Source organism: Myotis myotis, unplaced genomic scaffold, assembly GCF_014108235.1.
Source record: "Myotis myotis isolate mMyoMyo1 unplaced genomic scaffold, mMyoMyo1.p scaffold_m19_p_2, whole genome shotgun sequence".
NCBI lineage: Eukaryota > Metazoa > Chordata > Mammalia > Chiroptera > Vespertilionidae > Myotis > Myotis myotis.
In genome coordinates this window covers 47492529-47505600 of record NW_023416324.1, presented here as the reverse complement: position 1 = coordinate 47505600, position 13072 = coordinate 47492529, and the positions used below count along the sequence as shown (strand labels likewise).

At 41.8% G+C, this 13072-nt stretch overlaps 1 protein-coding gene across 1 annotated transcript in view; it reads right to left on the bottom strand.

Moving 5' to 3' along the window:
• Positions 1–11166, bottom strand: part of IL12RB2 (interleukin 12 receptor subunit beta 2) — a 65514-nt gene extending 54348 nt beyond the window's left edge. Inside the window, exons 1-6 of the mRNA XM_036349845.1 lie at positions 11017–11166; positions 8896–9004; positions 6440–6727; positions 3302–3416; positions 2212–2396; positions 844–986 (exon numbers count right to left, since the gene is read on the bottom strand). Coding sequence (XP_036205738.1) covers positions 844–986; positions 2212–2396; positions 3302–3416; positions 6440–6727; positions 8896–8968 — 804 coding nt within the window. The 5' untranslated portion in view covers positions 8969–9004; positions 11017–11166. The remainder of the gene's footprint in view (positions 1–843; positions 987–2211; positions 2397–3301; positions 3417–6439; positions 6728–8895; positions 9005–11016) is intronic.
• Positions 11167–13072: the final 1906 nt, after the last annotated feature.

Below are 13072 nucleotides of genomic sequence, written 5' to 3'. Positions count from 1 at the left end.
TTAATACTTATAAAGACATAGAACTGGGTTCAAACAGAAAACTTTAATTATATAAAAATATTTAAGAAATTTAGTTACTGTACCTCTCTTGAATATCAGCTGTATATGAAACTGATCCTTTGTCATTATAAGACATTATAGTTTAGATCTAGCTGGTTTGGCTCAGTGGATAGAGTGTTGGCCTGCAGACTGAAGGGTCCTGGGTTCAATTTCTGTCAAGGGCACATGCTGGGTTGAGCGCTTGATCCCCAGTAGGGGGTGTGAAGGAGGCAGCCAATCAATGATTCCCTCTCATCATTAATGTTTGGTTTTTTTTTTTATCTCTTTCTCCCTTTCCCTTCCTCTCTGAAATCAATAAAAATATATTTTAAAAAAGACATTATAGTTTATAAAAATACTGGAAGAAATTATAATCCTATACTTTTTATTGTAAAAAAAAAAATAATGCCTAATATATCAAAGTGTGGGGCTTTAACTTTGGAATATTAAATTCCACATAAACTTCTGTGGACAGACCCTAATATTTCTGTTTCTAATATGTTAAAAAATTACTAAAAAGTAATAATAGGGCAGGGGTTAAAAAAAAAATACTCAAGGAGAAATGAGCCCTTTACTAGACACAAAATATAGAAAATTAATACTGGTCTACAGAAGCTTGCCACTTAAAAAATCAGTGATCAGAATTCAAGATATTTCTTGATAAATAGAGGTATATCTGGCTTTCTGGTATAACTCAAGTATATACTTTAAACTACATATTTCGCTGGTATGAAAAGACAGAGGTCTGTGCAGTAATATCAAGAACCCCTCCCTGTTTTCCCCTTTCACTCCAAAAACCATTACCATATTCCAGGACCTGCTGTTACTGGGCCGATATCTGAGTCGATTAAACAGCACCATCCCCTCATCTCTCCACTGAAGAGTACACCTGCTCACAGAATCATTTGCACATTTGATTCTGATGTCCCACGGAGGAAGAGGCCTCACTGGTAAACAGGATAAACAGAAAGGTGTGATTCAGGCTCCACAATCAGAAGTTGTCTTATGTATTCACATGAGCTATAAAGAGTTGAACAAAATTCATCTCTAAGATGCATGACCACCCAATTTGGTGAAATAAACAAGAGAGAAGTCCCTGGCTTTTAGAAAGAAGAAAAAGTTTGATTCACTTCTAAATCTTTAAAATAATTCCTCTTAATCTGCCCTCATTTTTACCAAATAAACTACCACCGACAGCAACGATAGTGTTGATTCCACTGAATTCAATGATTTAAAAAAAACAAACAATGTGCCAAATCTGAGAGTCCCAATGCTGAGTTAGAGGTGGTTAGAGGTGATCCCCTCAGGAAGAGAAGAAATGTTGGTAGAAAAGTCACCAGAAGGGGATATAAGAACAGGGGAACAGAAGAAAAGAATAAGAGGGAAGAAGGTGGCTTAGAGATACCTATGTAAAGAGATGCAAAGTAGATGGGGAGAAGTGTGGTAGGAAAATGCATATTAAATGCCTATGTTCAGACTTATAGTTAGCAGTGTGTATGCAAAGAGGTGCTGTGGGAAGAGAGAAGAGAAACACATAGTGTGAGGCTGGGACTTCAGGCAGGCCAGAAACCCAGTTCTACCTGGGATGGGCAGAATCTGGGAATGCCTGGGATTGGTCTTTGATTCATCTGGGCCAATTATATTTGCTCAGAAATGTGCTGGGACTAGCTCATTCCAGCAACCACGCAGAGAGGAGCAGAGGTAAGTACTCACAGAGCGAGGTGCACATAAACCTTGATCCATTTTATTTATAGTTTGCACCAGCTGCTCCAGAGCTGCAGGCCTACATGTAGCCTAACTCAGAAGAGTGGAACAGCCATGGGGGTAAAAAGACATCTCTACCAAGAATGGCCTACACTGAGCTTCTTGAGATAACCTCACAGGACCCTCTCTCAGACAGCTGGTGCCTTCGTGGGATTGAAACCAGGGGCTCCTGTTTGTCCAATATAGAGAATAATGTTGACTTTTATACAACCATCTCTATATAGCTCCAGGATCATGCACCCTTTTACCTGCATCAAAGTAATGTTTATCCTATGCCTATGCCTGTTGGTCACTTTCCATCAACCACTGCCTCTTTTGAAACAATCACATATAGGACATTCAAGTGATTTTTGAAATAATGTTCATGTGCCAACGTATGACACCTATAAAAAGTGAAATAAAATGTACCTATGTCCAAGAATGTGAATGTGGATGGAAATGAAGAAGCATTTCCAAGATCACTGATGGTAGTAACCCTGGCTGTGTAACTGGATTCAGGTGATTCCAGGGATAGGTTGATTCCAAGGTCCAAATGGTCACAGTAATAATCATTACATGTCTTCTGCCAAGTTAAATTTTTTGGTCCATTTAACCTGTGAATAAGAGACATCTGTGTTTAGCAGGATACGTTATGTGCTACTTCCCCCTTTTAACACAAAAGAACGAAACTTTCAAATATTTAAAATTCTAGACATATTTTTAGGGTCAGTCTTATTACTAGAGGGTACACTATGGAAATGTTTGTATTCTATGATCATAAATAGGACCATAGTTCCCCCTCTCCCTTTGTTTGGTAGGACTGAGATTTTTTTTTTTTTTTTTTTGACATTCATAGAGATGAGTAAGCATCCCTACACTACCCGAATTCCCCAAACCCTTTCTGATGTCTTGGTTCCTTAGGTCAGATCCAAAGGATCCATGGTCCACCTTGGCATTTACTGCACAGAAGTGCCAGTTTCTAGTACAGACCAGAACCCTGGGGCCCACTTCCTTTCCCCATCTGCTGCTCACTTAGGCACAGTGCAACCCAGCGGGATCTTTGGATGGGATTATGGAATCAACTGCAAGAAACAGAAACTCCCAGACTCTCTCTGTGGAGCGCTCGTGCAGGTCAAGGTGCTTCGAAAAGAAACTCTCCCAGGCTGATGGAAAGCTCCACAAGGAAGAGCCTATTTATATATCATGACCACAAGAGTCTGCGAGAAAAGGTATATAAGGCAGCCAGTTTAACCCTCCTAGAGCAGGGAAGAATGTGCAAAAAATTGGCCTTGGATGCCCTGAAGAGAGCTCTGAGTTAGACCTCATACCCATGCATCAGTTCCCACACTGTAGATGAATGAACCAGTTTTCATTTATGAACGCTAGCATTTTTTAAAAAAACATCTAATGACCTAGAGCTGTCTACTGCTTCTTCTCACCGGTTAAACTAGAACTATTAGGTATTTCTCAATGTCATACAGAGACCCCCAAAAACCTGCAAGAACAGTCTCTCACTCACTGTAAAGTATACGCAGTAGGTAGGTGGGTGTCTCGTCCTCTGTCCCAGGTGCAGGCCACAGTCCCACGTTCTCCCTTCTGTGTGCATGATAAGTTTTGAGGCTGTTCTGGAACAACTTTAAAAATAAAGAGCAAAGCCATATATTTGAAATGCCACACAAGTGATAATTCAATCACATTGTTATTATTTGTCAACAAGATAACAATACTTTCTCTCTATATCCCATCCCAGACAAGCTGGTAGCTATGTTAGATCCCATCAAGTTCAAATTTGCCTCCGAGGCATGAATTTCTTCTACTAACAATAGTAATAATAGTGGCTATGAGCAAACACTATATGCCAAGTCCTATGCTAAGTGTTTTATGTGCGGTTTTTCTCAAGTAGACGTCACAGCAGCTACACTATTATTATCCTCGCTTCATTGAAGAGGAAACTAAGACTTAGAGGTTAAGTATCTTGCCAAAGATTACAAATCTATGAAGTGGCAGAAGCAGGGCTCCAGCCTAGGAGTGGCTGACTTATGTCCAAGCCTTTCACCACATTTTACTATTCTCCCTGGCAGGTGAATACCCAATGCTACCTCCATGGCCCCAGTGACGATGAGTTTACCTTTCCAGAATAAAGTCCACTTAATATGACAAATCTTTACAAATCGGGGGCTCTTTTTCTCCATTGAACTGAAATGTACTGCCAAGACATTGCTATCCATTGGCCCTACTCATGTCCTTCTGAGCTGTACCACCTAAATCTAATTTCTGCAGCTTTACTTGGAGTACATACTTCATGGACATTTATAAATTAATTATTTAAATAGACACTGAGTAGTTTCCATGGGCTAGGCTGCTTACTCTCTCACTAGGTAGGGTTACTCTTACTACACTCGGTGAAACCAACATTCACTGTGTCTTTTCTTGGAATGACTAGCTATATTCAGAAAAAGGTGTTGCTTCCAGTCAGTCCTTGACCTCAAAGGTGTTAAACTTGCTCAAAGAGCAGCCATTTCATGGTGTGGTTACGCCTTGAGCGCGTTGCACAAGCAACATTCCGGCAGGCAGGCAGCACCACCCAACTGAGCTGCACCTGACAGATCTCCTCCCCACCTCCCTAGATCCGCTGCTGCTGCAGACTGTCACAAATGCATGCTGTGGATGGAAAAGTAAAATATGAAAAGGACTTGCAGCACTCCAATGTATCTGAGCAAAGACAGGAAATGGAACAAAGTGGCTAAGGATATCGACAAGGATACCGACTTCCAAGGCCATTGTTAGGCCACCAAAAAGAAAAACAACAACAACACAGCAGCACTGCGGACTCCTGGAACTGACATCACAGCTGGGAATGTCTAATACAAATACGGAATGTCAGTCTGTAAGATGGCAAGTTACTTGGGTGAAAAATTCAGGAGTTCTGAAGACAAGGGAGGTGAGGATCATTGGCGTTTTTTAGAAAAATTTTCATTTTGTCTATAACCAATGCTTATGCTTTCTCTTAAGGGAAAGGAGAGAGTAAAACTGGACAGATGTGCAATCTCCGCACTCATGACCTATGTACCTCCTATGTGCCTGGTACTAGATGAAGCACTTTGCGTACAAGGTGTCATCTAATCACTGAAACCATCTTATGAGATAGGTGGTAGTATCTCCATAATGCAGAGGGAGAAACTGAGGCTCAGAGAATTGAAATTGCCGAAGGGTACATTGCTGGTGGCAAGGTTGGAATTCAAAGCCCAGGCTCCTCTTATGACACCACAGGCTGTCAGAGCTGAGAGTACATGATCCATTAGGGTGGGGACAGGAGACTGAACTGAAAGAGGAGCACTGGGCCTAGTTTATGTCTCTTTGTCCCCCAGTGATTTGTTTGGCCATTGCTTGGTGTTCCGCTCAATGCTTCTGGGGACCCTCCAGGAAGACTGCCTGGCACCAACCATATCTTTATAGGTCACAGAGAAGAGGCTTCACCTTTGCAGGAAAGAGCCTTATTGAGGTCTATATCACTGTTTTTATGACGGAGACCCTGTCCTTGCATTTGGTCAGCCTGCTGTAGCAACTGCTCCTACTCTCTTCATGCCTCTCACCTGCTACTCTGGACCTTCCCTGGAACCACAGGGGCACAAAGCACCACAGGATCTCTCAGGACCCATGTATGCTCACTGGTTTGTCTGGGTGGGCCTTTAAGGCTGCAGGCTGCAGACTGCAAGCTGCAGGTAGGTCTTCTGCTGGCTCACTCTGTGCACTGTGGCTCATGCTACAGATGCCAACTGTGACATCTTAGCTCTTATTCCCAGCAGCTGCCTGGAGGGACCCGCTGTGTAAGCCAGCAGTAAGGGGCAGTTGATGCTCTGACCACAGGCAGACACTTAAAGTCTTCTCTCTTTCTCCTGTCATTGCATTTCCATATGCTCTTTCTGGGGATGTTCCTAGTGACCAAGCAACCAGCTGTATTTTCTGATGCCTCTGTGACCAGCTCAGGAACTTAACCACCTTGTGTTTGCTTTGCTACTTTCCTGGCTCCCTTACTCTTGCTTCCCTGGAACTATCCAACTCTTTTCCCCCTAGGGAGTGTTAGCATGTCAGGTTTACCCTAGGCAATTTTCAAGGAAAGATAAATATAATGATAGTTTTCTTTTAACCTCTGCTAAGTATGATGATCAGTGGTCAGGAGTGACTATGGGTGGAAGAACTATTTTTTGTACATAAAGTTAGAGAGGGGAGAAGTGTTCAGCCTTGGGTAGGCAGCCTGGGCTGCATAAGTCCAAAGAGACATCTCTTTCTTCTTTTCAGGAGGTTGTAGTTTTGAACAAATTCTCAAAGTCAAGAAGGCATGAAGGTTGCAGAGATCCATTTTCCTGCCATTGCCGTCCAAGGACAACAGGTAAATGGTGTTAATGGGCAGAAATGGGAGGGAGGAGAGGGACGGAGGGAAGGAATAAGAGAGAGAGGAAATAGAGCCTTACGAAACGAGACCCCAATTTCATAGATTTCTGGACTTCTCACATTGAGGTGCTCATGTTCTATCAAGATAAAATATATCCACATGGTGGGAGAAGAAAGAACACAGTCCTATACTGGGCTTTCTGCTTAACACAGGACAAATACCAAACGATCACCAATTTTTAGGAATTCAGAATGGAATGCTCACCACCAACTGAGATCTCTGCCCCACATATCTGGATCTCCTCACTACTGCCGCAGGCCAGTTTGCAGACAAACACTGTTGTGCCCAGAGGAAGACCTGAGACCTGCAAACTGAGGGAGTGGCCATGCTGGAACTTTATTTTTTGGTGAAACTTGTAGAGGCTTAACTTGTTAAAATTGGAATATGGAGAGCAGCCTTGCTTGGGCTTTAAAGAGCATGACATGTTGACAGCAGATCCAAGTGGGAGGACACGGGAAGGCTCCACAGTCACATCTCCTCTCTTGCACACATCTGCTGTGAGACACAAAACGCAATACTTTCGTTGGCATATAAGCAACCCATTCCAAAATGGAGGGTTCATTAATTCCCCAAATGCAGGGCAAAATGAACCCCACCAAATCCTGGAAATATAAATAACCTCCATTGCTCTGGCTGTATTGGTGATGCACAATGAGAACAGAAGGCCACCATATTAAAGTCTAACTGAATTAAAACATGCATTCCTCTCAAAACAGTAATATTAGAACCAGAACTATAAATAGGAAAGTGGTGAGAAAATAGGGTTGGAAGAACATTCAAGAACACAGTTCCAGGAAAAGCCAATCTCTCTGTATGTAAATTATTCACCAGACTACTAAAAAGTACTTCCCAGAATAAATCACATTTGTTTCCATTCCCATTTATGATTTATGATGCTTACTTAAATACTCATTCCAAAAAGAGACAATTTTAAAAGGCTATTACAAACTTTAGGGACAGATTTTGGAATAGTTCCCTCTTTTATTATATTAGTGGTATAAAGTATGTGTAATCTATAACATTATTTTATAACAGAAAATATTCAGGGGCTCTGGTATATTTGTAGTTGGCAACAAAGATAGAAATTAGGTCTTACAGTGCCATATTTTGATATTCCTTTAAGATATAAGACCTTGGGCTAGATGAACCATTACCCAATACAGCTAATATGAAAAAAAGAGTTCTCCATATTATTTACTATATGTCAGTTACCACATTAAACTCTTATTTAAAAGAGAGGTCATTATTATTACTGAAGTTTTTGTATAAATAAATATGACAACTATTCAGAATTAACAGTTTTTGGTGGTACTTAGTAATTGCCAATTTAAAAAAAAACCCTCAGAATTATAGATTCGCCCTGAATTTTTAGATGTGATATAAAATATTCACTGAAAGTCTTTTATTTTTGGCAGGGGAGGTAATTGTAAGATTTCTTGGATCAACTACCATAAATAGAAATTGATGTAAAAAAAACATGTTATTTAAATCAAATAAAGGAAGTACTGAAAATTCTTTTAAAATAAAAAGTTCTCACTTCTATTTACAGAACTAAAACTACATCTTTCTCTTATCTTAGTTATGTTTGTTTTCTGCTTGTTTGATATTCTTTGATCCTAATAGGCCAGAAAGTAAAAAATAAGCTCCCAATAGAAAGAAGCAAAGAAAATGCCAGCCACCACTTTTAGAAAATAGCTGACTTCAACCATAAATACCCTTTTAGAATCTATACTAATAGATTCCAGACATCTTCCGGATGTCCTTCCAGACAAAGCCATGGTGATGGGGGCCAGGGCAGAGGTGATCAGGCTGGCAGGGGAGAGCAGTTAGAGGCAATCAGGCCAGCAGGGGAGAACAGTTAGGGGTGATCAGGCCAGCAGGGGAGAGCAGTTAGGAGTGATCAGGCAGGCAGGCAGGCAGAGGCAGTTAGGGGCGATCAAGCAGGCAGGAGAGCAGTTAGGGGTCATCAAGCCGGCAGGGGAACAAAAAGGGGTGATCAGGCAGGCATGCAGAGATGGTTAGGGGTGAGCAGGCAGGGAGGCAGAGAGGTTAGGGGTGATCAGGCAGGTAGGCAGAGGCAGTTAGGGCCGATCAGGCAGGCAGGGAAGCAGTTAGGAGCATCAGGCAGGCATGCAGAGTGGTTAGGGGTGATCATGCAGGGAGGCAGAGTGATTAGGAGCAATCAGGCAAACAGGCAGGTGAGCAGTTAGGAGCTGCCAGTGGTCCCAGATTGTGATATGGATGTCCCATTGCCGGTTTCGGCTCAATCCTGCAGGGATCGGGCCTAAACAAGCAGTCAGACATCCCCCAGGGGGTCCTGGATTGGAGAGGGTGCAGGCCAGGCTGAGGGATCTCCCACCCCATGCACGAATTTTGTGTACTGGGCCTCTCGTACATTATAAGGTAAAACATTCGTTCATGATGCTGAGCTTGGCTACCTAGCCATTTTCAAGAGGAAATGTTATCACTGAACTTTTAATCATTAGTACAAATTAAATAAAATACATGTTACATACATAGAACCAGATTATCCACTTACATGGTAGATTGACTACAAAAGACCAACTACCAGAACATTTACCACAAGTGCATATTTTTAATCTGTAACTGAGAATTTAAACCACAAATCCTTCCACAGATAGATTACAGGAATATCTTACCTATTGTTGCTTTAACCAATGGCGACATGACAAAAATAAGTGCCAAATAGCATGTTCTAACTATATGTGCCATGAACTGTCACCTCTGGAATACACCTCTATATTTTTCCTGTAAAAGAAGACAGATTCATTCATGTTAAAGACATTTAAAAAATACCAGAACCAACATCATTTAGAAGTGCTTAAAATGGCCTTTTAATTTTCTCCATATTGTTAAGATTTTGCTTGTTATTTTTTAAATAATGAAGTGTATCTTTAAAACTAGTAAATTGAAAAATCTTAGTCATCTCTAACCCCCACGTCATTTAAGTTTCTTGGGGTCAGCAAAGGGTGGGAGAAGAGCCGTGGCTTTTGGAGTCCTTTAGAACTGGGTGTAAATACTTTGCGACTATTGGCAAGTCACTTAACTTTCTAAGCCTCAATCCTACACATTTTTTTTCTTCCAAACATGTTGCCTCATCACAGTCAAACACAATAGTGTGAAATTCCAAGACTAATGAGAATTTCTGACCTAGTCACCTACTTCTGGAAGAGATTAAAAGTAGCTCATAACACCCACCCTCCCCCCCCCCCCACCCCCCCCCCCACCCCGCACGCACGCGCACCCACACAGCTTGGAACTTTGTAAAAGATTGATCTCTTTGACAGTAGGAGAAAAAGTCTATGGGTTCTAAAGAGGGCTGTTGAGGTTTTCTATAAAAGTTCAATTTTACTTGTGTGTTTGCTTGTTCATATATTACTATTTTATGGAGTATTTTCATCTTGAATGGTTTGGAAAATGCAAGCTGGTGATTTCTGATTGTTTCCAAATGTAAATCTAAGGAATGGCTCTACTAGTCATTAGCAAATTATCTAAATTCTATTAAAAGTGGGCTTTCACAAAGTAAGATGGAAAGTTCCCTGATGTCAGGCCACCGGGAAACAGCCATTCCAAATGTTCACTTCTTATCCCCATACCTAGAAACGTGCCAGAGCATGCTATAGAGCCTCAGAAAAATTCACTTCTTCATTCAATGATGCCAGCCACAGTGTTAACTGCTAGAAACAACAGTCTTGCCCTAATGGGCTTCCCTATGCCTACTTGCTCCTTTAATGCCTAGTCACACTCAGGGTAGCCCCAAATAATATCACTATCTTTTCTGTTTTTTAAAATATATTTTATTACTTTTTTACAGAGAGGAAGGGAGAGGGATAGAAAGTTAGAAACATCGATGAGAGAGAGAAACATCGATCAGCTGCCTCCTGCACACCTCCTACTGGAGATGTGCCCACAACCAAGGTACATGCCCTTGACTGGAATCAAACCTGGGACCTTTCAGTCTGCAGGCCAACACTCTATCCACTGAGCAAACCAGTTAGGGCGAATATCACTATCTTTTCAATAGTCTTTGCTGGTTGCAATTCTGTCTCCTCCTGAGACATTTAATCCTTGGAAGATCTCAGCTCACCTAATGCATTATTTTTTCACCATTTCTACTTTCTCCTGGGAGATCTCATCTGATCACCTGGCTCTAGATATCATCTGTATGCTAACAACTCTGAGATGCATATCTTCAACTCTACTTCTCCCTGAGCTCCAGTCTCACATGTCTGTTTCCTTGGAATCACTTCCTGGATGTCCAGCAGACTACTCAATATTAACATGCTCCCTTCTCCAAACTGGTTCTTCCCCCAGCCTTTTCTATCTCAGCGAATAACATTTTTATCCCTGAAGTTGCTCAAAAACTTAGAAGTCATCCTTGATTCCATTCTCTTTTTCATCCCCTACAACCAAACCATTACTAAGTCTTATCAATTTTACCTCCAAAGTATATCACAGATCATTCACTTCTCTCCTTTTCTACCATCCTCACTCTAATCCCAACCACTGTCATCTCTCTCATAGATGACTGAAGTAGCCCCTTAAAGTATCTCTCTACTCCATCTTGCCCTTTCTAAGTCATTTTCACATAGCTGACTACCTTTTAAAAACATAAATCAGAAAAGAAATAAAAAATAAATAATAATAAAAAATAAGATAAAATAAAAACATAAATCAGATTCTGTTACCTCTTACACCACCACTTTTTAAAACCCTTAAATGGGTCCCCCATGCTTTAGAATAAAATTCAAAGTCCTTACCACACACAGGATCTCTCAGCCACTGCATGGCCTCACCTCTCCACCACCATTTGCTTTACGTTTTTGCCCTGCTCACTCTGCTCCATTCACACTGACCTTCTGACTGTTCGTTAAACAAGACATGCCTTTTGCTGCCCAGGGGACTCTGCACTTTCCATTTCCTCTGCTAGAAGTTTCTTTCCCTTGTTCTCAGTGGCTGACTGACTTACATTCTTCAGATCTCATCTCATGTGTCACTTCCTCAGAGAGCCCCTCCCTGACCACCTAGCCAAAGTGGTCTTGCCCAGCTAGCTACTTTCTACTCACTGCCTTCATGGTACAATCTATAACCACCTTGTTTGTTTACTTCATTACTTGTTTGTAAGTACTTGTTTGAATTTAAGCCACCATGAGAGCAGAAACATTAACTGTCTTGCTCACTGCTGTATGCCAGCATTTAGCATTGGGAAAGAATACTCAATAAATGGTTCCTGAAAGAAAGACGGGAGGGAGGGAGAAAAGGAGGGAGGGAGGGAGGGACAAGGAATATAAGCTATAGAAAACTCCCTAAACATTCCTATGGCAGGCAGAACAATGGTCTACAAAATATGTCTATGCCCTAATCCAGGGGTCGGCAAACCTCGGCTCACGAGCCACATGCTGCTCTTTGGCCCCTTGAGTGTGGCTCTTCCACAAAATACCATGTGCGGGCGCGCATGTACAGTGCGATTGAAACTTCGTGGCCCATGCGCAGAAGTCGGTTTTCTGCCTGGGAAAGTCTATTTTGAAGAAGTGGCGTTCGCTGAGGTCAACCCCTCAGATTGAGGACGTTTTTAGCAAAGGCCAGCTTAGGAGTACCCTAATTAAGTTAATAACAATGTACCTACCTATATAGTTTAAGTTTAAAAAATTTGGCTCTCAAAAGAAATTTCAATCGTTGTACTGTTGATATTTGGCTCTGTTGACTAATGAGTTTGCCGACTACTGCCCTAATCCCCAGGCCCCATGAATATATTAGGTTACATGACAAAGGGATTTTGGAGATGTCTTTAAAATTAAGGACCAGGAGGTGACCAAATGGGCTCATAAGAGCATGAATTCATAAAAGTTGAGGCAGGAGGCAGAGAGCTTCAATGCAAGAAGTACTCTCCCCACCTCTGCTGGCTCTGAAGATGGAGAAAGGGGGCCAGAGCCAAGAAATATGGTGGCTTCTGAAGTCTAGGAATAGATCTCAATGTGCAGATAATATAAAATGTAGTTCTTCTGGGTCTGCATTAAAAATGTTTGAGAAACACTGATCCAAATAGAAATCTGACAGTGTCCCTCTCTCTAAACCATAAAGTACAAGTTCATGGCCTACAATGGCCTCTGTGAGCTAATTCCTGTCTTTACCACCAGCCATGTCTTCCACGCCTCTCTGCTGACATTCAGCTCTCTAGTGAGACTGAACTGCACAGCTCATGCCAACTCATCCTTCTGTTCTTAGACTGGCTGAGTCTTACTTATCCCAGACACCTTTTATTCATTCATTCATTCATTCATTCATTCATTCAACAAATATGTATTAAGTTTCTATGTGCCCGGAGTTTGGGACAGAGTGGAGAAGAAGACAGAGAGAGTTTTGGCTCCCATAGGAACCAACATCCTGGAGTAGAAAGGTAGAAGACAAAGAGATAAATCACAAATTCAGATAATGACAGAAGAAAGAACACAAGGCTGAAGGGAGAGAGAGCCTGGGGAGAAAAGCAGCTGGTCAATGAGATGTTTCTAGCAGGTGAGGCTGGAGCTGAGACTGGGGTAGGCCAAGTGAAGGCTCGGGAAGAATTTTCCTGACAGAGAAAATGGTGACTGCAGAGCCAGAGGCAGGGGAACAAGCTTGCTGTGGATGAAGCACTGAAATAAGGTCACAGTGGCTAGGGAAAGTGACTATGGGAGATTGGTATGAAGTGAATTGGAGAAGGCAGGAGGCAAATCTACCATGGGCTTGTTTGCCATGGAGGGGAGCATGCATTTTACCCTCAACACTATGGGAAACCACTGGTGTTTAATTTGAAATTCCATTTAAATATTTAACTGG